The sequence below is a fragment of the Pelophylax lessonae genome (assembly GCF_965119305.1).
Source record: "Pelophylax lessonae genome assembly, chromosome: 5".
Taxonomy (NCBI): Eukaryota; Metazoa; Chordata; class Amphibia; order Anura; family Ranidae; genus Pelophylax; species Pelophylax lessonae.
The window spans coordinates 343,309,603-343,335,270 of record NC_138772.1 but is presented as its reverse complement, the minus strand read 5'-3'; the positions used below and the strand labels follow the sequence as shown (position 1 = coordinate 343,335,270).

Genomic DNA, 25,668 nt, shown 5'->3' with positions numbered 1-25,668 from the left:
TTAGGTGAATCATACAAATAAACAAGAGCATTCAGTAAAACATTTTATAATTTAAGTAACTTTATAAAATTTATAAATATGAATGAAAATGTATAGTTTACAGACAGAAGCCAATTTGGATGGATGGCATAACTTGGTTGCAATTAATTAATCTGTATCTTTGACTTTGGCATAAAGGACAATTTGGGAGGCAACAGCAAGACAGCCATGATAGCAACAATAAGCCCAGCAGCAGATAACTATGAAGAGACCCTGTCCACACTAAGGTATGCTGATCGAGCTAAAAGGATAGTCAACCATGCTGTGGTGAATGAAGATCCTAATGCCAGAGTTATCAGAGAACTACGAGAAGAGGTGGATAAACTCAAAGAACAGCTGTCACAGGCAGAGGTGAGTACTCACATACAAAAGGGAAAAGACCGGGCAAAAAATGTTATCGCACATTAAAAAAAAAGAAAAAAAATAGAAGCAAGTGCATATGAAAGTGGAAATACTATATGATAATAACAAAAAGTCAGCCTTAATCTAATGTAATTTTGTAATACAGTGATAATCCTGTTTTATTGATTATTTTAGTTTTCTTTTCATACTTTACTGATAGTTGTAGTCATTACGTGACATTGTCACTTGATGTTATTTCCATAGAGGGAGTCGGTTTTGTTAGCTTATTTGAATAGAATTTCTTGCCCCAGTTGATTTCTAAATATCATTATACTCCTTATTACCAAATCTTAAAATGTAGCAGTGTTAAATGTTATGAAACAGATGGCTCAATTGATTTCAAGTGTGATTAAATATGTATGTATCTGCTATTTATTTTCCATGCATAGGCAATGAAAGCACCTGAACTGAAAGAAAAATTAGAGGAATCTGAGAAATTAATTAGAGAACTGACAATTACCTGGGAAGAGAAGCTGAGGAAAACAGAAGCTATTGCCCAGGTATCACATATTGGTCTTGTAGCAGTTATAGTGCTTACAAAACAAGAAATGATTTACTTCTTTGTCATGCCTGCTTGCATCCATATTTATCTTGTATCTGCTGGGTAGACTTCAAAAGCTTTAGCTGTGTTGCTGATGTCAGAATAGGTGCGCCGGACCCCTGCTGTGAGCTGTATGCGAATCAAGTGTGAACCCAGCCTCAAAGTGAGGAAGCCCCTTCTTAGACAGCTGTCACTGAGTCTGAGACAAGTGTCCCCATTTGAAGATTTCCCTTTAATCCCCATTCTTGTGACAGATCAAAGTGTTGCTTTTCTTTCAGTTTCAGTGACAGTGATCACCCCAACATGTACAGATCTCACAGTAAAGAATATCTGTCAATGGCCATGCTATCACAAGGGATGTTTTTCAACTCTTGTGATAGCAATCCTGTTTCTCACAAAAAACGTAGAGACAGTTTCAAAAGAAGTTAATAAAAAAATAACGTTCGAAATCTTTTTTTTAAAGCAAATACAAACCCATACATAGCTCCCACATGCACATGCAAAGGAGGTAACATTGTGGACATCAGAGTGAGAGTAATAATTCTAGTAGGGATTGACCGATTATCGGCAAAGCCGATATATCGGGGGCCTATATTTATTTATTTATTTTATTTCAGGTACTTATATAGCGCTGTCAATTTACGCAGCGCTTTACATACACATTGCACATTCACATCAGTCCCTACCCTCAAGGAGCGTACAATCTAAGGTCCCTAACTCACATTCATACATACATAGTAGGGCCAATTTTTTTTTTTTTTATACAGGATCCAATTAACCTACCAGCATGTCTTTGGAGTGTGGGAGGAAACCGGAGTACCCAGAGGAAACCGGAGTACCCAGAGGAAACCCACGCAGGCACAGGGAGAACATGCAAACTCCAGGCAGGGAGTGTCGTGGTTGGGATTCGAACCAGCGACCCTCTTGCTGCTAGGTGAAAGTGCTAACCACTACACCACTGTGCCGCCCTATATGCACTTTCCCTGATATACCTGAATCGGCCCTGGAGGTTACTGATATTGCTGATATTTCAGGAAAGTGCTTGTACCGGAGTGATGCCTGCAGCTAGAGACATCACCCCGGTGTCCATAGCCGATGGTCGACTGTCTTGTAATGACAATCGGTGCGGCTGAGAAGCCGCTGGGCTGTTATTACAAGGAGCGGGAGGAGACGTCCCGCCGCCTTCTGCGGCTCGCCGGGTCTCCCGTCCCACTTGGAGACCCGGGCAACCAGCTTGCACGGCCGCCAAAGACCCGATCAAAGCCGCCTTTGGCTCTGATGGGGTCTCCATGCAAAAACCCGGAAGTGATGTCATGACATCACTTCCAGGTACTGGCGCCAGATTAAAAAAAATTACAGCATTCAAAACAGCCAAACTTGGCGTTTTGAATGCTTTTAAGTGCAGAGGAGGGGTTTGGGGCCTTTTAGACCCCCAGATCCCTCCACAAGAGTACCTGCAAAAAAAACAAAAACATTTTTTAAAATGTACGAAAATATTGGCCCATATCGGCCGATACGCGATGACCAAAATATCGGTATCGGCAATGAAAAGAATGATATCGGTCGATCACTAAATTCTAGTGCCAGGCCTCCTGTTTAACTGTAAACTAGTAAGCTGTGCACCCCAGTTCACACTGCCGTGGATTCAAAGTTGCGCGACTTTGAATCCGGCATCCCTTCATGACTTCATCATGCCCTGCATTTGACTTCTTTAACAGAAGTCAATGCAAGTCATGTTGAAGTCGCACCAAAAGTAGTGGAGAAACCTTTTTCTAAGTCGGAGCGACTTGAGACCAATTAGAATGGTTCCAATGCTGGTAATGGGGCGTGACTTGTCATGCGACCTTAAACTCTTAAGTCGCATGACATGTCACAGCAGTGTGAACCGGGGTTAAAGGCTTTTAAAGCGTTGCCTATGGATAGTTGAATGTACTGTAGTTTGTTGCCATTCCGCAGGTGTGCGCAATTTAAAGCGTAACATGTTAGGTATCTTATTACTCGCATCATCATCTTTTATATTTTTACCTAAAATTGGATATTATATTGTGTTTATGTGCCCTAAAATTCATTAAAGGGTATTTTTTCCTGAAAAATTGTGTTTTAAAAATGGCTGCGATAATATTGTTCGGCATAAAAAATTGCAGCAATCAACATTTTTATTATTTAGGGTCTCTACTTTTTTAAAAAAAAATATTTTGTTTGGTTTCTAGCAAAAAATAAAAAATGTTAACATGCATGTGTCGGAAAGTGGTTAATATTATTATAGAAGACTGATGTATAAAGAGCAGTGGCGTAGCGTGGGTTGTGAGCACCCGGGGCAAGGCAAGTAATTTGCGCCCCCTAACCTGTGGATTTTAGCACTCGAGTCTCTTCCACTAGATTAGTTGCCCTGCTAAGTGTCCAGCGTGCCCCCTTTCAATGCAGAGAGAGCAGCATGCCCCCTTTCAATGCAGAGAGACTTACCTGCAGCGGCGGCTTCTCCTCAGTTCCCCGCGTCTCCTCGAGTCCTCCCGCCTCCTGCTCGGCAGCTCGGCCAATGAGGAAGCGGATCCTGCTTCCTGATTGGCTAGGAGGAGCGAAATCTGTGACAGCGCCAGACTGCTGACTCTGCTCACTCGCTGCTAAACTGACTGAGCGAACTGTTATGTCAGAGTCAGACAGAGTGCATAGGCGTGCGCAGCCTATGGCATTAGGGTGTGCACCTCAACCACATGTGCATGTGTATATATATATATATATATATATATATATGAATATATACACACACACTTTTATAAATAAATGTAAACAAACATTTAAGCGGTATTAAAACATTTTTAATTAAACAATTATCAATGTATACCATAGATCCCATTTAGAGCAGGGTCCCCATAGATCCCCTTTAGAGCAGGGTCCCCCATAGATCCCCCTTTACAGCAGGGTCCCCCATAGATCCCCTATAGAGCAGGCCAGGGTCCCCATAGATGCCCCTTTAGAGCAGGGTCCCCATAGATCACCTTTTAGAGCAGGGACCCCATAGATCCCCCTTTAGAGAATGGTCTCCATATAATCTATGGGGACATTTCTCTAAAGTGGGGAATCTATGGGGACCCTGCTCTAAAGGGGGATCTATGGGGACCCTGGCCTGCTCTAAAGGGGATCTATGGGGACCCTGGCCTCCTCTAAAGGGGATCTATGGGGACCCTGCTCTAAAGGGGGATCTATGGGGACCCTGGCCTGCTCTAAAGGGGATCTATGGGGACCCTGGCCTCCTCTAAAGGGGATGTATGTGGATTCTGCTCTAAAGGGGGATCTATGGCACAGATCTCCTTTAGAGCAGGGTCCCTATAGATCCCCCTTTAGAGCAGGCCAGGGCAGGTTCCCCATATAGATCTCCCCCCTTACAGCAGGCCAGGGTGAGGTGAGGTCCGGACCCTGGCCTGCTGTAGGGGGGGGGGATCTATATGGGGGACCCCAGAGTGACCTAACCTCACCCTGGCCTGCTGTAAGGGGGGATAGATCTTTTCAGTTTTTCAGTGTTCTTCTCACACACTCCTACCTTTTTTTTTCACCTGTCCCAGACCCGATCACAGCAGGCTAGTTTTTCTCCTCAAGTCCCCCTAGGATTTCCTCCTGCAGTACCGTCTGACCGTTGTCTCCACTGGCTCTCTCCTCTCTGGCCTCTCATCTGCCACCGCTGCCAGGTTCTTCTGCTGCTGCCTGGCCTGGTGGTTCTCTCCCGTGCTCAGCGCTGCGCTGGGCAGCCGCTGCAGGGGTTAGTCCCTCCCCCAGATAGGCCAGGCGTGCAGGAACTGTCTCTCCAAACACCGCCCCCCCTCCCGCCCCGGGGTGACCCGGCGCCTCGGATCGGATTCGGGAGCCGAGCTGCACAGCCACAGCCAGCACTGTGACTGCAGTGAGAGAGTGAGTGAGCCAGGGCAGAGAGCTGCGAGTGCGAGCGGGCGGCGGCAGCCAGCCTAAGACAGTGTGAGTGACAACTGAACTGACATGACACTGCGGAGCGCCGAGTGGATCATGCGCCCCCCCCAGATGTTGCGCCTGGTGCGGCCGGCCCCCCCTGCACACCCCACGCTACGCCACTGATAAAGAGTAAACAAAATAATCGAAAACTACATGTAAAACTGGATATTTAGTATGAAATCGCTCATACCCAATCCCAAAAGAGATTCAAATTTCTAAAAACGAGTGTTAATACTTTTGTTAGTTGCCTCATGTTGTTGCTTTAAAAGATCACACATCAGCATTTCAGAAAGGACAACCAGTTAGTTTTAAATTTGCAGGTGTGTCAGACAGAAAACTGTAATATGTAAAGGGTCACAGGGGACAAATATGGGCAGACTGTATTGACAAAGAAAAATGGGAATAGATGGACCGTTACAAGGATAGCTGATACATACTATAAAACAGTGATGGCGAACCTTTGCACCCCAGATGTTTTGGAACTACATTTCCCATGATGCTCATGCACACTGCAGTGTAGTAGAGCATTATGCAAAATGTAGTTCCAAAACATCTGGGGTGCCAAGATTCGCCATCACTGCTAAAGAATATGGCCTTAAAAATTACCTCGGGACTAAAAAGTTGTCTCTGTGGCACATAATATACATATATCCAGGTGCATTCCATGGGATCCCCATTAACCAGTTGTAAACTTCATTGAACCTGAAGTTGTGGAGGGCAGAATGCAAAATCCCTCACATCTCTCAATATTACTTGTTATATAGTCATAGCAATTAGAGATATAAATGTACTGAATTCTGGGTTGAACCCTGGTCATTTATATATTCACAGGAAAGGCAGAAGCAGCTGGAAAGCATGGGGATTTCTCTGCAGTCTTCGGGTATTAAAGTTGGCGATGACAAATGTTACCTGGTGAACCTCAATGCTGATCCCGCACTTAATGAACTGCTGGTTTATTATTTAAAGGTAAGATCAAATTATGAAAGAATAAATGCTTTCAATGAAATTTATGTTTGTTATGGTGACTTGTATTCTGGAAATATTATATCAATTGCTAAGGTCAATTTAGTTCAAAGGAAATCTGTTCGGAGGAGATTTGACCTCCTTCCAAAAATTGCAGTTGCCTTACAGGGCCTGTATATCTGGGCTTTTGTTTGTGTCACAACTGCTTTTCTCCCATACAAGTCAGTGGGAATACAAAAGCTGCTTGTAGCAGCTTAGGAGTCGTATGCTGGCCAGAAGAAGGTCAGAAGAGCTCATAAAAGATCTCAGAAGCACCATAACCTGTTCTCAAAGCAAACTCAATGTACCTGAAAGCATGCTGCACTTGGCCTTTGTCATAAGCCATTACTCTCTCTGGCTTTTGTACTTTGCGTCATTGACCCTTGAACAGGTATGCAATCATTGAAGTCAAAACTCCTAATCTGTATATTGGTTCCAAGTCAATGACCCACATTATTAGAGCGGAAGTCAGAAAATTATGTTCTGCTAGATCACTTAAGGCTGACCACTTTTGCAGGTATAGCTATGTAAAACTTTAAAAATAAGTGCCTATACTGTTTAAAATCTAGTAATTCCAGGTTTCAACCTGCTCTGCTCATCCTCAGTTGCTCTCTATAGTTTCTCACTGTGCCGAAAATGTAGAGGAGGATCTGCTGACAGCCTAAAGATTTACTGCTGCTAAGTGGCTCTGGGGTTCAGCAAAATGGCAGTCTTCAGCAAGAAGAAATAGGAACAATTTACAGCACGCACCAGTTTTAGCAGCATAATTATTAATTTGGAATGTATGTTCCTTGCTAAAGAACAATATTTTTACCAAGTTGTTATTCGTAAAGTTCTGCTTTAAAGTCAGGGCAATATCATAATTCTTTTTTTCCGACAGGCAAGGTCAGCAATGGCAGCATTCACACTTTGTCATCAGGGGTTTCTTTTGAAAATGATAAATGTATCTCTCTTTACTATAATTTTACTGTCTTTTTAAATGTGATCATTAGCGACCACATCATCATGAACTTATAGAGAAGTGGTCTCCAAACTGCAGCCCGCGGGCCAGAATGCCGCCTTTTGCATGTCTTTATCCAGCCCCTGGGAACTATTCCTCCCACTAGTACAGACGATGGGGCACTATTCCTCCCACAGACACCAACAATGGGGCACAATTCCTTCCACTGACACAAGCGATGGGGCACTGATCCTTCCAGTGACACCAAGGATGGGGCACTATTTCTTCCACTGACACCAATGATGGGGCACTATTTCTTTCACTGACACCAAGGATGAGGCACTATTCCTCCCACTGACATCAATGATGGGGCACTATTCCTCCCACTTATACTGATGTTGGGGCACTATTCTTCCCACTGGTACTGATGATGGGGCACTATTCCTTCCACTGACAACAACAATGGGGCACTATTCCTTCCTCTGACATCAACGATGGGGCACTATTCCTTCTGCTGACACCAATGATGGGGCATTGTTTCTCCCACTGACACCAACAAAAGGGCATTATTCCTATGACTAATACCCATTATGGGGCACAATTCCTCCTCCTACTGACCACAGACACTATGTAATTTTTGTACTCCCATTGACCATAGTACGGCTCCCCTTAAAGCCTGAAAAACAGTAAAAACAGTTGCAGACCCTGCTAAACCAGGCTCGTCTAAGGCAATAGCCTTCAAACAGATTAGAAAAACTTGCCCAATCACTATTTTTTTACTCTGAGGAATAGGTTTTAGAGGCCTCTGTGCCAACATGTCATTCTGCTGATTAACTATTTCACTGGCCAGTGTATGAATTAGTTTGTGTTCAGAGTAATTTTTTAAATGGCATAAAGGCTTCATTTACACCTACGCAGGTGTGATGGTGCATGCAGGTTTTTGTGTACTATTTCAATGGGCTACCCTACACAAATAAAATTACACGAAAGAAGTACATTATCCTCTTTATGTATAGAACTGCATCAAAATGCATGGTAGCACATGTTATCAAGGTAGGTTGGAGTGTCTGCAAAGGGGATGCACTTTTTTGTGCATTACGGGAATGCCTGAGATGTGCATAGTTACAGAACTGAATAAAGATCACATTTGATTTGATGTAAATATTTAAATAACTAGACCATTTGTACACAGGCAAAAGGCCCTTTTCACTTGGGCATTTAAATCAGGTCCACTTGTCAGTTTTTCAGGCGGACCTGATCGGAAGGTCCATGGAGCCCTATGGACATTCCTCTAGGTATGTCCCAGCCTGGAATAAATATTTTATGGCATCAGAGCTAGCCTAATGTGAATGGACAGCCGAGTCAGTTTAGACCCAGCTGCCCATAGAGCTGACATCCATCCTGTTCAGCTCTGATCAGGGGGGGATCTGTTCTCAGATATCCTGCGAGAATGAAGAGGAGTCTGCTCCATGTTGAAGGGGCTTAATGCTTGTGCATTTTTCTATTACTACCCTACTGCTTTAGTGAAAGCAGGTGAACTGTCAGTTTTGGCTCTGTTGTTCAGGAATTCCCACACTAAATTTTTAGTCTATTTAGGCTGAACTGGGGCATAGTTTATAGCAAAGATTTCTTATTATTTTTTGTTTTCTGCTAAACAGTTAGCAACCATGGATTACTCAGCTCCTGTATGTTGAAACCATGGTATCTCACAAAACACTGATGCTTATTAAAATCATAATTAAAATAGTTCAGAGTTCTAAAGCTGTTTGGAAATAATTAGTCATTCATCACATGTAAGGGTATTGTTGGAGCAGATTTCTTACAATGTATTTAAAGTGCACCTGTGTCCAGATTATGGACATTATTCTATTTACTGATCTTCAAAATGGTAAAACAGCTTTAAAACAAAAAGTCATCCCTGACCTCTGTAACCGCTTTTAATGTGAAGTCATGGTTTTTCAAAATCGCAACAAAGACTCTAGAGTCAGAATAAAGCTCACTATGCCCAGTATACAATCTGACTGTACAGTCTCTTTTATTTCTACCAACAACTATGTAGTGCAAGGTCATGCCTAACTGGATGCAAACTGATTTGATAGATTTAGCAGGTCCTCATATTATAAAGTTAGCAATCTAATGTTAAAGTCATATTAACCCCTTTTTTAAGAGAAGGTCCATACCTGCATTATATGATGTTTCTTCCGACTGGTCCCCAAGCTTCTGCTCCCCATTACTTGTTTGTGGGTGTCAACGTAGCTGGCTGATAAGGAGACATCCACGCATGCATGCCCCCAACCAGTGCTGCGTGCCACCATTGGCGCATTAGGATAGAAAACACCTAGGATTTAGTATCACTTTAGATGTACAAAGATTGTATGGTGGCCCTTAGAAACAATCTGCCAGGATTCTGGTACAAAAGAAAGTAGTCGGATTTTGTTGCCTGCATTGTGAACTTTGAAAATGAACTTCTTCACAATACTTTTAGATACAGAGATAAGTGAGGGACTGTTTTAAGGTGCTTTTACTGCTTATCTAAAATATATAAATACTGTAGTGTGCATAATCTGTGCACATGTTCACTTTAAAGAAACTATTTTGTGGTTTCTCTTGTATGTTCTCTTTCATTATTGGTGTTCGAATCCAAAAACACAGCGCCAATTTTAGTTAAGTAAATACAAATTTTATATGAATATACTACATTTTAATGGGCAGCCAACAGGTGGACTCTTGATCCCTTTACACATTTTCCCTATGAGATGTAAAAAACCTTTATTTACACAACTCCATTATTCAAGCTAAAATTTGTTCATACACAAGAGAATGAGACAGTGACTCAACCCCCTTATATCCCTAAATGAACAGCTTTTTCCAGAAAAAAATGTTCATATATATATATATAATATATATATATATATATATATATATATATATATATATATATATAATATATATATATATATATATATATATGCACAACAGGTAAAGTAAGTATTAGACACGTCACCATTTTTCTAGGTGAATATATTTCTAAAGGTGCTGCTGACATGAAATGTTCACCACATGTCGGTAACAAACCATGCAATTCATAGATACAAAGAAACCAAAACAAAAAAGTTCAGAAATTAGGTATGTGTAAAAAAAATTGAATGGCACAGCGAAAAAGTATTAAATACATGAGGAAAGGGAGGTGCAAAAAGGCATGGAAAGCCAAGGCACCAGCTGAAATCTATCAGTAATTAGAAAGCAATCATGCCCCTTGTCAGTGCAAATTAATATCAGCTGGTTTAGTCTCAACTGATGGCCTATCAAAAGGTGTCTCATTACCAAGGTGTCACACAGGAAACAGCTCAGGATGGGTAAAAGAAAAGAGTTCTCTCAAGACCTTTAAAGCCTTATTGTTGCAAAACATACTGATGACATTGGTTACAGAAGGATTTCTAAACTTCTGAATGTTCCAGTGAGCACTGTTGTGGCCAGATCCAGAAGTGGAAAGAACATAATTCTATCATAAACCGGCCATGACCTTGTGCTCCTCACAAGATTTCTATAACTATCAAAATAGTTGTCCAAAAGCCAAGGAGCACTTGTGGAAAGCTTCAGAAAGATCTAGAATTAGCAGGTACAATTGCTTTAAAGAAAACAAATAATGCACTCAGCTACCATGGCCTGTATGCACACTCACCACCCAAGACTCCATTACTGAAGAAAAAGCATGTTAAGGCTTGTTTAAAGTTTGCTGCGCAACATTTAGACAAGCCTGTGAAATACTGGGAGAATATAGTCTGGTCAGATGAGACCAAAATTGAACTCTTTGGATGCCATAATACACACCATGTTTGGAGGTCAAATGGCACTGCGCATCACCCCAAAAAACACCATACCAACACTGAAGTTTGGGGTTGGGAACATCATGGTGTGGGGCTGTTTTTTACCATACGGTACTGGCAAACTTCATGTCATTGAAGGAAGGATGAATGGAAAAATGTACCAAAGCATTCTTGATAAAAATCTTCTGCTATCTACCAGGATGATGAAGATGAAACAAGGGTGGACATTTCAGTAAGACAATAGAGTTGATTTACTAAAGGTAAATAGTCTGTGCACTGCAAATGCAGTTGCTCTAGTTCTGAGGGGGACATGCAAGAAAAATAAAAAACTGCATTTTTTCTTGCACATGATTGGATGATAGAAATCAGCAGAGCTTCCCCTCATTTCAGAGCTTCCTCTCAGATCTAGAGCTACTGCACTTGCAGTGCATTTGAAGTGCACTTCCAAGGGTACGGCAAGTGCAGCACAGTATATTTGTCTTTAGTAAATCAACCCCAATATTTCTAAACACAAAGCCAAGGAAACTCTCAATTGGTTTCAAATAAAGAAAATATAGCTGCTAGAATGGTCCAGCCAATCAAACTTGAATTCAATAAAAAATCTATGGAAAGAACTAAAGACCTGAGTTCATAGAAGAAGCCCATGGAACATTCAAGATTTGAAGACTGTGTGAAAGAATGGGCCAAAATCACACCTGAGCAATGCATGCGACTAGTTTCTCCATACAGGAGGTGTCTTAAAGCTGTTATTACCAACAAAGGATTTTGTACAAACTATTAAAGAAACTTCAGTTAGCGTGTTCAATACTTTTTCCCTGTGTCACTCCATATTCCATTCAATTTAATTTTTGAACGTATTTGTTTTGGTTGCTTTGTATGTATGGATTGCATGGGTTGTTAGCGACATGTAGTGACAAACTCATGTCAGTAGCACCTTTAGAAATATATTTACCTAGAAAAATGGTGACGTGTTCAATACTTGTTTTACCTGATGTATATACAGATATATCTAATTTTTTGGGTAGAATGGGGAAGGTTTAAACCCCTGTCAAATTTTTATTGGTGTCTGTGTTCCCTTACTATTGCTCCTGGTAATCATTGTCTCCTGTACAGAAAATAATGGAAAATCCAAATGTTTTGAATTGTCACAGGAAGAGGAAGAGAAGGAAAAGTTTTCAATGTGAAGGCTCTTCTAATGGTGTTTTTTTTAAGAGGAGGTATCCTCTCACTTTGAAGAGATCTTCTCCTACATCCTACTGTGTCACTGGGATAGAAAGTCAAAAGAAACCTTCCTGATGGGGACACAGAAAAACAGAAAAAAATAACCATTTTCCACTCTTTTCAAAACAATAAGGTTTTGCCTTTACGTTAACTTAGTACAAGACCCTAAACCTATTCATCAACCCTTTCATCTAAAGAAAGATAAACCATTTTATTCTATCTTACAATCTTCTTATCAACCACAATGTTAACTTTTAGGCTGGCCATAGATGGTGCAATATTCTTTCTTGCAACCATGGGTTGCATTCATTAAAATCATTTGATTCCCCTATCAACAGTTAGTGGGAATCCCTCCTGCGGAGAACACATAGTGATTATTGCTAGTAGCTTTAGCTGCTAGCAATAATCACATGAAAAATCTGACATGCTGCCCATAGATGGTTTGACTCTCAGCTGGTCCTGCTGAACCGGCCGAGATTTGAACCGTCTATGGCTGGGTTTAGGGCCTCTTGAATCTGTTTGGAGAAATGGATCTGTTCAGTATGGCAGTTAATTTGATTAATAGATTGTATAAAATGCCCTATTGTTTTCCTTTGCTCATATTGTTTCAGATCCACTTCACTGTTTTTGTGTTTTGTCACTTTTATCAGCTTTTTTTCACAAAGGGACAACACATTGATGTGTAACACAAGGATAAATATCTAAGACAGAAGAAAGAGGTATATTTTTCATTTACACAGTTTGGTGCAGCACAAGCTCAGTGATGCCACCACTTATGTTCTGTTTGCAGAATTCAGTGCACAGTTGAATAGTACTTCGCTTAGTACAATTGGGTGATAACTGTGTGGATACAATTTAATTGCCTTATGGCTGTCTACAACAGGACCACACGAAGGTGGGTGCGGACACTTCTCAGGACATACAGCTTTTTGGCATTGGGATTCAACCTGAGCACTGTGTGATCGATATTGCCACCGATGGGGAGATTTCTTTAACACCAAAAGAAAATGCACGGTAAGTTGAAAAAAAGCTTCCATAGGGCAGGGTCCAGGGAATGTAACTATCTTTCTAGACTAACCCTAGTTGGTCTTGCTCTCAGGTGGGAGTCTGGCCTGTTTGTTTCCATTTTAGGACCTCTATCCTACACACCCCTGTTCTGCATCAGTCATCTTTGTAAACTATCCCAGCCAGGAGAACACAAAGTGAATATTCTAGTAGCTATCATTATAAATGAGGTATTGGTGTGTGTGGGAAAGAGAGGTCTGTCTAGCCCAAAAATAATTAGAGAACACAATTGTGAGCAGAAAACTGCATCAACACCCTTCATAGACTTTAAAGCAAGACCAATGTAGTAAAAAAGTATTTTTATTGTACAATTGTAAGAAGAAAGGTAGAAAAATAAACAAATATTACATCTATTTAGAAGGAAGATACATCCATTTAGAAGGTAGAAAGGTATGGAAGCTGTGCGGCTGCCTATAGTCATCACTGGGCTGGCTGCCATACTTTATGTAAAAACACCTAAAATGTTTCGGACTATTACTGTGAAGTCCTTCTTCAGAGGTGACACAGTGGGTACTGGTATATTCTAGAACACAAACATGTGCTATTAGTAACAAAATAATAATATCTCATTCTTATTATACAGTAAATATGTCATGGGGATATAATAATATCACATTAGTACAAATCATAAAATAGGCTGTAATGTACTTACAAAATTCAACAACTACATTGTACATCAGAGCTGTATACAGGATAGATATTGCCGTATGGATATGCATGGTTAGGGACCCAATGTAGGGGTGAACCAGCATGACCCAGGAAGAGCAGAGCTACAGTCACAAGGACCCGACAGCGGAAAAACCGCCTGTGTGACCAACGGCCAGATGTATCTTCTATAAAAAGAAAATAGATAATATATAGGTAGAAAAAAGGTAAACTTATCCGTCAGCTAAACAGACCATGAAGGTGAGTAAGTATATTCCACTCTGTTGCCCCTAGGGTGCAGATTTGCAGAGTGAAAACAAGCATTAGCAAAGAGGTGAAAATTATATATATGTTTATATAATATATATATATATATGTTTGTATGTGTTCCTCCCCTGTCCAGGTTTAGCAGATACTGTGTTGAGGAACCAAGAGAGGGAGTAAGTATTAGCATAATGAAATCATACCTGTCTTTTATATAGTATCAATGTTTGTTCAAAACAGCCACAGCCGCCATTAGCTCCATGTAGTCTGAACTAGCCTTGAGGAGTGAGGGTTATATACCTTACCTACAGGGGATTGGAAACAAATTGGTGATGCAACACAGCTGGCCATTAGTGTGGTGGAAGTGCCAGTTGTTCTGGCAAAAAGCCATATCCACCAAGGGTCCCCTGCGAGGTGGCTCGCGGAGCCAGCCTGTTCAAAAGGGCGGAGGGATGTCCAGCGTCATCGCGCTACCAGTGCATCATAGGCCGAGTGTCCACGTTCCAAGCTGGAACGCAAACAGGAAGAGGACCGCACCTGGAGGATCAAGTGTGCAGTCCATAACGGCCTGCTAAAAAAGCCTACTATTGCTCCATATGCGAGCGAATGGGGCCATTGTGCTCCGGATGCTGTATCAAACCCCCCCCATAGGCCAACAGATCTGCCCATGGGTTGCCCCCATGTTTCACCATTACCGGCAAACAAGAAAATACAGTACATATTAACATAGCAGAAATTGGCCAACATTCGTTTGATATTAATTGCCATAGACAATGTAAAGACCATGCTAACAGAGTGATCTATTGATTTGAACACATAATGAATGAATTACATTGAGAAAACAGCATTACAATAGAATGGTTATTCACTTTGTTTATAAACTTCAATTTACATCATAAGGATCGACAGACAGAGAGAATATAGAATGAAGAATGAAAGAATGTGTCTGACCATATTTTAAAGGTCCAATTCACATGAACCTGATTGAAAATTAGGTAGATATGGTTTAAAATGAAACGCTTCATTCAAACCAGGGGACGATGTGGCTTTAGGGTGAAACATTCATCCAAGCTCGCTCTGTAATAGGATTTTATTTAGATCACCACCTATCGGGTTTGAATGAATTAGATCCAGAGCCAAAAGTTTCACCCTTGGTATCAAGTCATTGTGGACTAAAGCACTTTGTCTATTAAGGGGAAGCTCAGGGTCCCTTTTGTTAATGTTTGCCAAGTGTCGGTAGATTCTTCTCCAGAATTCGAGTTTGGTTTTCCCAACGTAATAGCACCCGCACTCACAAATGAGCGGGTACACCACGCCGGGGGTTTTGCAATTTACATAATTCTTAGGCCTAAATTTATTTCCAAATTACGCAGAGTAATGCAAGCCCATGTAATTACAGTAACAGTTCTGCATCTACGCCTTCTTTCTATTTAAAACTCACTGTGGACCAGTTTGTCTCTCAGAGAGGATGCTCTTCTATATGTAATCTTAGGTTGTATAGGTACAAATGGAGCCTGGGATGGATCTATACTAAGTAAATGCCAGTACTTTCCAAAATATGCTTAACTTGTTCATGTTGTATAGAGTATTGAGTAATGGTTTTATTTTCTCTTTTAGGTTTTTTTTTTTGTGAAAATAATGGATCATTACGCGATCTACCTTTTTTTTTGTGAGCCTTTTTCAAAAGATTTTTTGAGTAGCCTCGATCGAGTAATCTGGATCTTAATCTTTCTGCTTCTTGTTCAAAGAGAGTATAATTTGAGCAATTTTTGCTCAAATGTGTTATCATTGGAATTCATTCTTAAACATAATTGTTTTACATTTCTCGATTCCCACTACCTCCAGGTACAGGGGGTAGCCATGGGCAATTGTTGCACCCCCTCTTACGCTAACTTGTACCTGGGGGAGTGGGAATCACTACTATTTGCCGAGGAGACAGCATCGATGTATACGGACCATGCTCTGGCATGGTACCGATACATCAATGACATTTTTATGTTATGGGACGGACCAGAAACACTACTTTATGATTTTCTTGACTTGCATCAATCAGAACAATACCTTTACTTTAAGGTTCACAATGTTCCACAGCAAGTCTACTATTACATTTTTGGATGTATTTATACACAAAAACTCAGAGGGCCAACTCTATGGCAAACTATTAAGAAAACCTACGGACGACAATATAATCCTGGAAGCTTCTAGCTTTCACCCCAAACCCCTTCTAGCATCAATCCTGTATGGACAATATATCAGAGCAAGACGTAATTGCTCAAATGAATAAATCAATTCTCTGTTTGAACAGGAAGCAGAAAGATTAAGATCCAGATTACTCGATTAAGGCTACTCAAAAAATTTTTTGAAAAAGGCTTACAAAAAAGTCAAAGGTAGATTGCGTAATGATCTATTTTTTTCCCAAAAAAAAATAAAAGTGAAAATAGAATCATTACGCAATACTCTATACAACATGAACAAATTAAGCATATTTTTATAAAGTAATGGCATTTACTTTAAAATATGGTCAGACACATTCTTTCATTCTTCATTGTATATTCTCTCTGTCTGTCGATCCTTATTGTGTAAATTGAATGTTATATGCAAAGTAAATAACAATTCTATTGTAATGCTGTTTGCTCAATGTAATTCATTCATTATGTATTCAAGTTAATAGATCACTCTGTTTGTGTAGTCTTTACATTGTCTTTGGCAATTAATATCAAACTAATGTTTGCCAATTTCTTCTATGTTAAGATGTACTGTATTTTCTTGTTTGCTGTAATGGTTAAACATGGGGGCAACCCATGGGCAGATCTGTTGGCCTATGGGGGGGTGGTTTGCTACAGCACATGGCGCACAAAGGCCCCTTTCACTCCCATATGGAGCGTTAGTGGGCTTTTTTAGCAGGCTGTTATTGACCGTACCGTTGATCCTCCAGGTGCGATCCTCTTCCTGTTTGCAATCCAGCTTGGAACGCTAACGCTCGGCCTATGATGCGTCGGTGGCGCAATGACGCGAGATGTAATTTTGCCCCTTTGGGTGGGTCGTTGACGCGCGCCACCTTGCCGAGGGACCCTTGGTGGATACGGCTTGTTGCAAGGACAACAGGCACTTCCACCGCACTAATGGCCCGCTGTGTTACATCACTAATTTGTTACTAATCCCCTGTAGGTAAGGTATATAACCTTCAATCCTCAAGGCTAGTTCTGACTACGTAGAGCTAATGGCGGCTGTTTTGAACAAACATTGATTCTCTATAACAGACAGGTATGATTTCATTGTGCTGATACTCACTCCCTGTCTTGGTTCCTCAATACAGTATCTGCTAAACTTGGAAAAGTGAATGAGCACTAACGGGGAGAATACAAATGTAAAAATATGGAAAACATTTGTGAACGGGCTTAAAGTAAAACTGTGACCAAGCTCTTGACATTAAAATATTTCCACAATTTTAACAAATTGTAAATAAGCAATTAAAACTATCCTTCACTGACGTCTGTAACTACTAGCAATGTGGAGAAATGCATCTCCAAGTTCACAAAAGAATTGGTGTAGAAGGTAAAGTCTGCTTTTGGCATTCTGTTCTTCCTGTTTTAGGCCTAGTTTACACTTACAGTTGAGAGGCTGTAAAACCACATGGTTGATCTAAATTTTTGCCACCCCTCTAGGCTCTCCCCCTTAATCTCAAAAGGCAGAGAATAGGGGTGTACACATGTCATGGGCTTGATGATGTGTATCTCAGTGCAGTAAAAATTATCCCCCCAGTCCTTTTCGCCGGGCAATACCGCCCATCATACAGTGCCTTAAAAAAGTATTCATTCTCACATTTTGTCATGTTAAAACCAAAAAGGTAAATGTTATTTATTGGGATTTTATGTGATAGACCAACACAAAGTGGCACATAATTATGAAGTGGAAGGAAAATTATAAATGTTTTTCAAAATGTTTTACAAATAAATGTCTGAAAAGTGTGACGTGACTCAGCCCCCCTGAGTCAATACTTTCTAGAACCCCCTTTTGCTGCAATTACAGCTGCAGGTCTTTTTGGGTATGTCTCTACCAGCTTTGCACAGCTAGAGAGTGAAATTCTTGCCCATTCTTCTTTGCAAAATAGCTTAAGCTCTGTCAGATTGGTTGGAGAGAATTTGTGAACAGCAATTTTTAAGTCTTGCCACAGATTTACAATTGGATTTAGGTCTGGACTTTGACTGGGCCATTCTAACACATGAATATGCTTTGATCTAAACCATTCCATTGTAGCTCTGGCTGTATGTTTAGGGTCATTGTCCTGCTGGAAGGTGAGCCTCTGCCCCAGTCTCAAGTCTTTTGCAGACAGGTTTTCTTCTAAGATTCAGGGACTCTTCAGGGACTCTGACTAGCTTCCCTGTCCCTGCTAAAGAAAATCATCCCCGCAACATCATTCTGCCACCTTCGTGTTTCACAGTGGGGATGGTGGGTTTAGGGTGATGTGCAGTGTAAGTTTTTCGGCAAACATAGCGTTTTTGCTTTTAGGACAAAAAGTTAAATTTTGGTCTCATCTGACCAGAGCACCTTTTTCCACATGTTTTCTGTGTCCCCCACATGGCTTCTCGCAAACAAGACTTCTTATGGCTTTCTTTCAACAATGGGTTTCTTCTTGTCACTCTTCCATAAAGGTCAGATTTGTGGAGTGCACGACTAATAGTTGTCCTGTGGACAGATTCTCCCACCTGAGCTGTGGATCTCTGCAGCTCCTCCAGAGTTACCATTGGCCTCTTGGCTGCTTCTCTGATTAATGCTCTCCTTGCCTGGCCTGTCAGTTTAGATGGACGCCCATGTCTTGGTAGGTTTGCAGTTGTGCCATAGTCTTTCAATTTCCGGATGATGGAATGAACAGTGCTCTGTGAGATGTTCAAAGCTTGGGATATTTAATACCTAACCCTCATTTAAACTTCTCCACAACTTTATCCCTGACCTGTCTGGTGTGCTCCTTGGCCTTCATGATGCTGTATGTTCACTAATGCTCTCTAACAAACCTCTGAGGGCTTCACAGAACAGCTGTATTTATACTGAATTACACACAGGTGGACTTTATTTGCTATTTATGTGACTTCTGAAGACAATTGGTTCCACTAGATTTTAGTTAGGGGTATCAGAGTAAAGGGGGCTGAATACAAATGCATGCCACACTTTTTCAGATATTTGTGTGTAAAAAATGTTGCCACTTTGTGTTGGTCTATCACATAAAAGCCCAATAAAATACATTTACTTTTTTGGTTGTAACATGACAAAATGTTAAAAATTTTAAAAGGTATGAATACTTTTTCAAGGCACTGTACGTGATCCATTCACCTCAATGAGGTGAACACAACACATGCAATTGCAGCATGGTGGTATGGATTTTTTAGAGGTTAAACTAGGTGGTGAGTAGGCAGCATAACATCTTCTCTCCACCTGTCAATCTCCCTTTGAATAGCAATTACCGGTAACTGCAGGACACTCTTTAGAGGGCTAAAGCCAGTGTAAACAATCCCTAACTGCTTTGTGCTTACATTAAAAGATTTGAAGGCTGGCAGGCTGCAGATTCAGGGCTGGCAAGTCAAACCAGCTACTGACCGAAAAATCTTTTACATATATACACAAATGTCCATAGCTTGGTCACATTTTTACTTTAACACAGAAAATGCAAAATAGCCCTTTATAATAAGTGTGAGATGTCACTAAGTTATTGTTTATGTTGCAAGATGAGGTGTTGCCATCCGTTTAGACCAGGAACTTTTTATATTATTATTATTATATAGAATTTATATAGCACCAACAGTTTACACAACGCTTTACAGTATAAAAGGGAGACAGTACAGTTACAATACAATAAAATACAAGAGGGTTAAAAGGACCTTGCTCATAGGAGCTTACAATCTAATAGTGTGGGGCAAGTATTTCTTCACAACTAAAACCTCGTACACACGCGTCGAAAATCGGCAGGGAATTTTCATCCCATGACCGATCCGCCGATTTTCGGCTTGTTAGTATGATGCTTCCGACAACCGACTCCGACTTTTCGGCCGAAAAAAATCTGGTGTGCAGGCTATAAAATTTTTGTTGGCCGTCAAAACACGGCCGATTTTCGTGCAGTCAGTACAGATTTCGACAGGGAAGAATCTAATGAGCAAGTCTGGGCATGCTCAGAGAAGAAAGAACACAAAGAAAGCAATCCAACACATGACATCACTTCTGAAGTAGAATTTTGTCGGCCGAGAAAATTCGTGTGCAATCTAGGCACATTCCAACCAACAAAACACCACTCTGGACAAAAGACGGACGATCGGTCGGCCGATAATCGTTGCGTGTGTACTATGCTTTAGTCTGTTGCGGTTTCATGTTGTCAATTCACACTAAAATTTTTAATATGCGACTTTATTTCAGGAGTGGCTATGAGTAAACCATATAATTGATTTCCGTCTAGCCACTTTGTAGTTATACTGTTGCCTATTTTGTTAATTTCCATCCACACCCCCATTAATAACACGTGTCAGCTGTATAATGGACCTGTATCCTGCATTTGTCAGTTGTAGTTATTATCCCGTGTTCATTAAAAACTGCAGAGCAAGATCATCACCCTGACAGCTGTGTGTAGAGCTGTTATTAATGGTGATGGTGTTATTGTTAAACATGCTAATAAAATGGACAAACCCTACAGACCACTGTCCTATGGGGGCTGTTAATATCAGCCTGGCACTATGAAGTTTTCTCTGTCATCCAAATGAGTGATTGTGGTGCTTTTTTTCTTTACTGGGCGCCAGAAGGTTTGATTTATGTGTCTGATAATGGTTAATCAGACTGCATAGGGAGCCCTTGCTACATCTGTGAAGTTAATTATTGTTACAGTGTAAACTAAGAGCTACCTGTAGCCATGACATGTGCAGTGAGGACAACATGAAACTCAAGCTATTGAAGCTGAACTCAAGGCAGGTGTAAAAGAAAATGGAGGGCTATCATAAGAAAAACATGGGGCTACAGTTGATGATTACTTCTTCTAAAAATGTTAGTTGCCTGGCAGTTAGGTTGATCCATTTGCTTTAGTTTTTGGAGGGACTATTCAGAAACAATTATGCAGACTTATGCATGGTTTTCTGATCTGCATACAGTACTCCTGTTCTTGGAATTGAGCCCACAAACAATACTCAGGGAACCTGCAGTTTTAGCAGCTGCAGGTCGTACCAGGTATGAGCAGACAGATTCACTGAGAAGTCCTGCATGGCACCCACAATCTACTGATCGTGGGTGAAATGCTTTCAAAGGCTCCAAGTAAAAAAAAAAATACTAAATTCAATTTTAGTTTTTTTTTCACCTGAAAAAAGATGTGCATTTATCTTTTTATTTTTTTTGTTTTAAAGATAAACTTCTCTTTTAAATTGGGATTAAAGCAGAACTTTAATGCTTCTGAGCACCACAAAGCAAAGATGCTATTTAAAGTGGTTGTAAAGGCTGAAGGTTTTTTACCTTAAGGTAAAAAAAAGCCACCTGTGCATTACCCCCCCCCCCCCAAATCCTTACCTTAGCTCCCTCAGATCCAGCGATGTTCACGATAGTCTCGGTTGTCCTGGGACTCTCCATCCTCATTGGCTCATACAGCAGCAGGAGCCCTCTGGCTCCCACTGCTCTCAATCACAGTCAGTGAGCCAGTAAGGAGAGGGCGGGGCCGAGCCATGGCTCTGTGTCATCTGGATGCATAGAGCAGTGGCTCGGGAGTGAGCATGCAGCAGTGTCTCTAGGGCAAGCTGCTTTCTCTGGGGGCACTTCTTGAGAAGGAGGAGCCAGGAGCACCAGCGGGGAACCCAAAAAGAAAAGGATCCTAGCTGCTCTATTCAAAATCATTGTACAGAGCAGGTAAGTATAACATGTCTGTTATTTAGAAAATACAAAAATGAAGCTTTAATATCACTTTTGTTTATTTTTCATTTAAACCAAACTCCCCCATCCGTCCATGTCTCCATGCTTTATTTTGCTGAGCGATAACTTTGAAAAACACCCCTCTAGCATTTCTGGCTACAGCCATCTTGAGTAAGGGCAGATGATTCATGTAGCATTTACTTCCTGGAATCCATCTGTCCCTTGCTCAGGCATGTAGGCAGGAGGGTGTGCTTAGCTGAGAAAACCCCACCTCCCCTACTGAAGACTCCTGGGATGTATGACATAATTTGCCTAGGCCTGTAAACCAGAAAGTAACTGAAGAAATGTGAAAAAAAGGTTAAAACAAGTAAATATGATATACTTTCCTATTTTTTTGCTAATGATAGCAGCATAAGGATTAAAAATAATGTTAATTGAGAGAGTAAAATTCCACTTTAAATCCTAATGACACTTTAAAGGTACAGGGACCTGTTTATAGAGAATACAGAAAGGGATCTCTAGGTGTTAGTAAATCTAAACAACGGGGATTCTTTTTCCCTTTTTCATTATAAGTAGTAAAGTCATTACTTTGGTGCTTTATACATATGCCAGAGCTTTACATGCTCAATATAAATGCTATGTTGCTATTGGATAGCAAATACTGTTGTGTTCAGTTAATGTGAAGGAAAGGAAAAGTGAACCTATTTGTGATGCACCAACAGTTTAAAGTGAAAGTGGAGAATTTGGTGCTGATGTCATGCCGCTGCACGATTCCGGGTCGGCAGCGGCTCTCGACGTGAGTTTTACATGATTCACTGTCCTTTATTTGTTATATGTTCATTTTTTTTTTTACTTTTAAACAGTTACTTTTATTTAAAAAATTGTACATATAAAGGAGTAAAAAAAAAATGATATAAGCCAGGATTCGTTGACAATAAAGTAACGGAACTGTGTGGAAGTCTTTCATCCCTTATATATACAAAGTTTTGCAAGACATAGTACAATACACAGTACATAAAAAACAGCAGTTTAAACTTTTATTCAATGGGGCAGAACAGCTTATACCTAAAGAAGCAGTGAAATCCCTGGTGCAAGCCCTACATATGCAAGAGAATTTTAAGTTATATGTTCATTTTTAATAAAAAAACACTACATTATTGGAATATTTTTCTGGCTTGTGGTGAGCTTTGTTCATCCATAGAAAAAAACCAAATGGGGAGGCACACAGGACTTTAGTGGTACCGTACAAAAATAAATATACACAATTGTTTAATACAACACACGTGTAACCTGGCTAGCAGTTTGGCTAGAAATTCACATCTAGCATAGCATACAGCTTGATTAGGATTAGAGCACCGACCCCCAGGCCTTCACCCAGCCAGGGGAGCCAATCAGGAAAAGGAGTTAGGAGCACTCAACATGTTTCGCAAGTATACCGCTTCTTCAGGAGTATGATAAAAGCAAGCTGTATCATCTGTTACAAAAGAAAAATTAATTTACTAGCAGAATAATATGAAACAGACAGAAAATCAGACAGTCATACATATGGTATAAGCAAGTAATTCATTTCGCCTAAGACATGAAAGGTCCAACATAAATGGGATTACAGGCTCACAATACCCTAAACCACCATGGTTCACTGACCACCCTAAGGGGAAGGAGGTACACTCTAATGAAGTTTGTTCATCCATAGTTGGAGGCTTTAGGAGGAGATGTCCTTGGAGTTAATACGCTTCAGTGATCCCTGTGTGACCCTCATGTTGTTTTGGGTGTTTATGCTGCTTTGATGGCAGCTACTCTATTTGGTGAGTTTGCAATACATCAATTGGTGGTGGGAGATCACTGAAGCACTTCTTGGAAGAACTTGGAAGTCTTATGGTGCTGTCATTCTCAATTTTCACAATTATTGGACATAATTCTGGGACTTTACCTATTTTATGCACTGTATATTACATGTCACCGATTTTGTTTTGAATGGTCGTTACTCATTTTATTTAAGGCGCTGCACTGTTTTGCACAATAAAGGAAATCCCTATTCTCCATAAATAATTCATACACATCAACTACTTCATGGGCCTGTAAACCCATGAACATAACGAAAAACAGGTAGTGACACCAGGAATCATGTACACTTTGCCTCAAAAGATGCTGAAATGGTCACTTTCAAGGCATCAAATAGCCACTAGGTAAGATGGTATTTCCAATTCAAACAGGAAGTGTATGGATCAATGCAACAAATATGTTGAGAATCCAGGATGGTAACAGCAATATTAACATCAGAGCCTCTCTAGCGTTTGGTTCAGCAGTTGCAAGTGTCCAGAGAGGTGCTTGGGTCTCCTGAGGGCCAAAATCCCCAGCTCTGTTTGTTTTGAATGAGCAGTGCACATTAGTTACTTTTCTTTATGCACCCTACAAGACCCTAGTCCACCTCAGGAGCGAGCATGAAACTGTGGATACGATCCTATGACGAGACCATGGAGAATGAACAAAACCACCCTATAAAGGGCACTTGCACAAGATACCCCTATTTGAGCATGTACCTTTCCAGACATATTTTTTGTAAGCATTTGCATGTATTTATGTGCATTTTCCCGTATATGCTTTTGCGCATTTTTGCGCAAATGCGTAAAAACCTATTCTCGCATCCTTGCTCTGCACAGTATGTAAATGAACATTTGTGCTTATTTGCTCATATTTGCGCGTATGAGGCGTAAATTACTGACCAAAAAAGCAGATTTTTCTATTTATTTTTTTATACTGAAGAATGCATGGTGTTCGTTTACGCACCTGTAAAGGCACATAACAGTTAATGGGCTGTATTTTAGCTCCGTAAAAAAAAAAGCTGTACTAAGCTTTTTCACGCTGCAGTGTGCAAGAGGCCTAAGGCCCCTTTCACACTAGTGCGACTTGTCCCGCGATTTTGGACCGCAAAATCGCATGACAAGTCGTTTTCCATTATTTTCAATGAGCCCCATTCATATCAGTGCGTTTTGAAGTCGCACCGACTTCAAAGTAGTTCCTGTACTACTTTGCCACGATTTGATTGCGTTTTGAGCCATAGCCATTGCTTTCAAAATCGCGGCAAAGTCGTGGCAAAATCGCGTCACATAAGTGTGAAAGGGGCCTAAAAGGAAGTCAGATCACAGAAGCAAAAAATCGAATTTGGAGATTTGGAGGAGGCCTAATAGAACAGAAGGTACTTTTCTAAGTTAAGAATATATACTTGAATCACGTTTTTTAAAACAAGTGTTTAGTGTCACTTTAAATTAGTTTAGTAGGTTTTAGAAGACCGGTAGAAAATCGGGATTAGTATTGTTAGCATATGAAAAAACTACAGAAGTATGTTCACTGGTATTGACTTCATTGCTCTATAAACTTCCCAGAATAAATTCGCTATACAAATGGAGTTATGTGCAGCATAAAGGCAAAGAGTTAATGTCCCTGAACAAAAGGACAGCAGTCTTCTATTCCAGGCTCTGTGTTTCACAGTGACTGTCTTGCAATAGCATGTCTGACATGTGAGCCAGCACAATAGCCCAGAGATGGGAGCTGTAGTGTGCCAGCCAGGGTGTGATCCAGACAGTGGGGTTGCTGACTGTAAGAGAAGCCTAGGGGAGGAGTTGGGTGGCAGATGGAAGGAGTGACACACATAGCAGGAATGAATAGGAAACATGAGAGGCAGAGGAAGTGCAAAGAGCTTTGGATGCAGTCAGCATTTATTTGGCTGATTTATAAAGAAAAACCTGTTCATTTCTCTGTGTGGAGTTAATGTCAGTGCACCAAATGTTATACTGGGGTTCTGGGCTTTCCAAGACTTCCACTGGTGGTTTGAATATTACATAACATAATATGTCTGGGACAGAAAATAAGGATTACAATACAAAATCAATCTT

At 40.6% G+C, this 25,668-nt stretch overlaps 1 protein-coding gene across 5 annotated transcripts in view; it reads left to right on the top strand.

Annotated features, from left to right (window-relative positions):
* Positions 1-25,668, top strand: part of KIF13A (kinesin family member 13A) — a 298,880-nt gene that overhangs the window by 191,711 nt on the left and 81,501 nt on the right. For all 5 annotated transcript variants that reach the window (XM_082258194.1, XM_082258191.1, XM_082258190.1 and 2 more), the window contains exons 11-14: positions 178-390; positions 831-941; positions 5,774-5,908; positions 12,816-12,946. In XM_082258194.1, the coding sequence (XP_082114320.1) occupies positions 178-390; positions 831-941; positions 5,774-5,908; positions 12,816-12,946 (590 nt within the window). The remainder of the gene's footprint in view (positions 1-177; positions 391-830; positions 942-5,773; positions 5,909-12,815; positions 12,947-25,668) is intronic.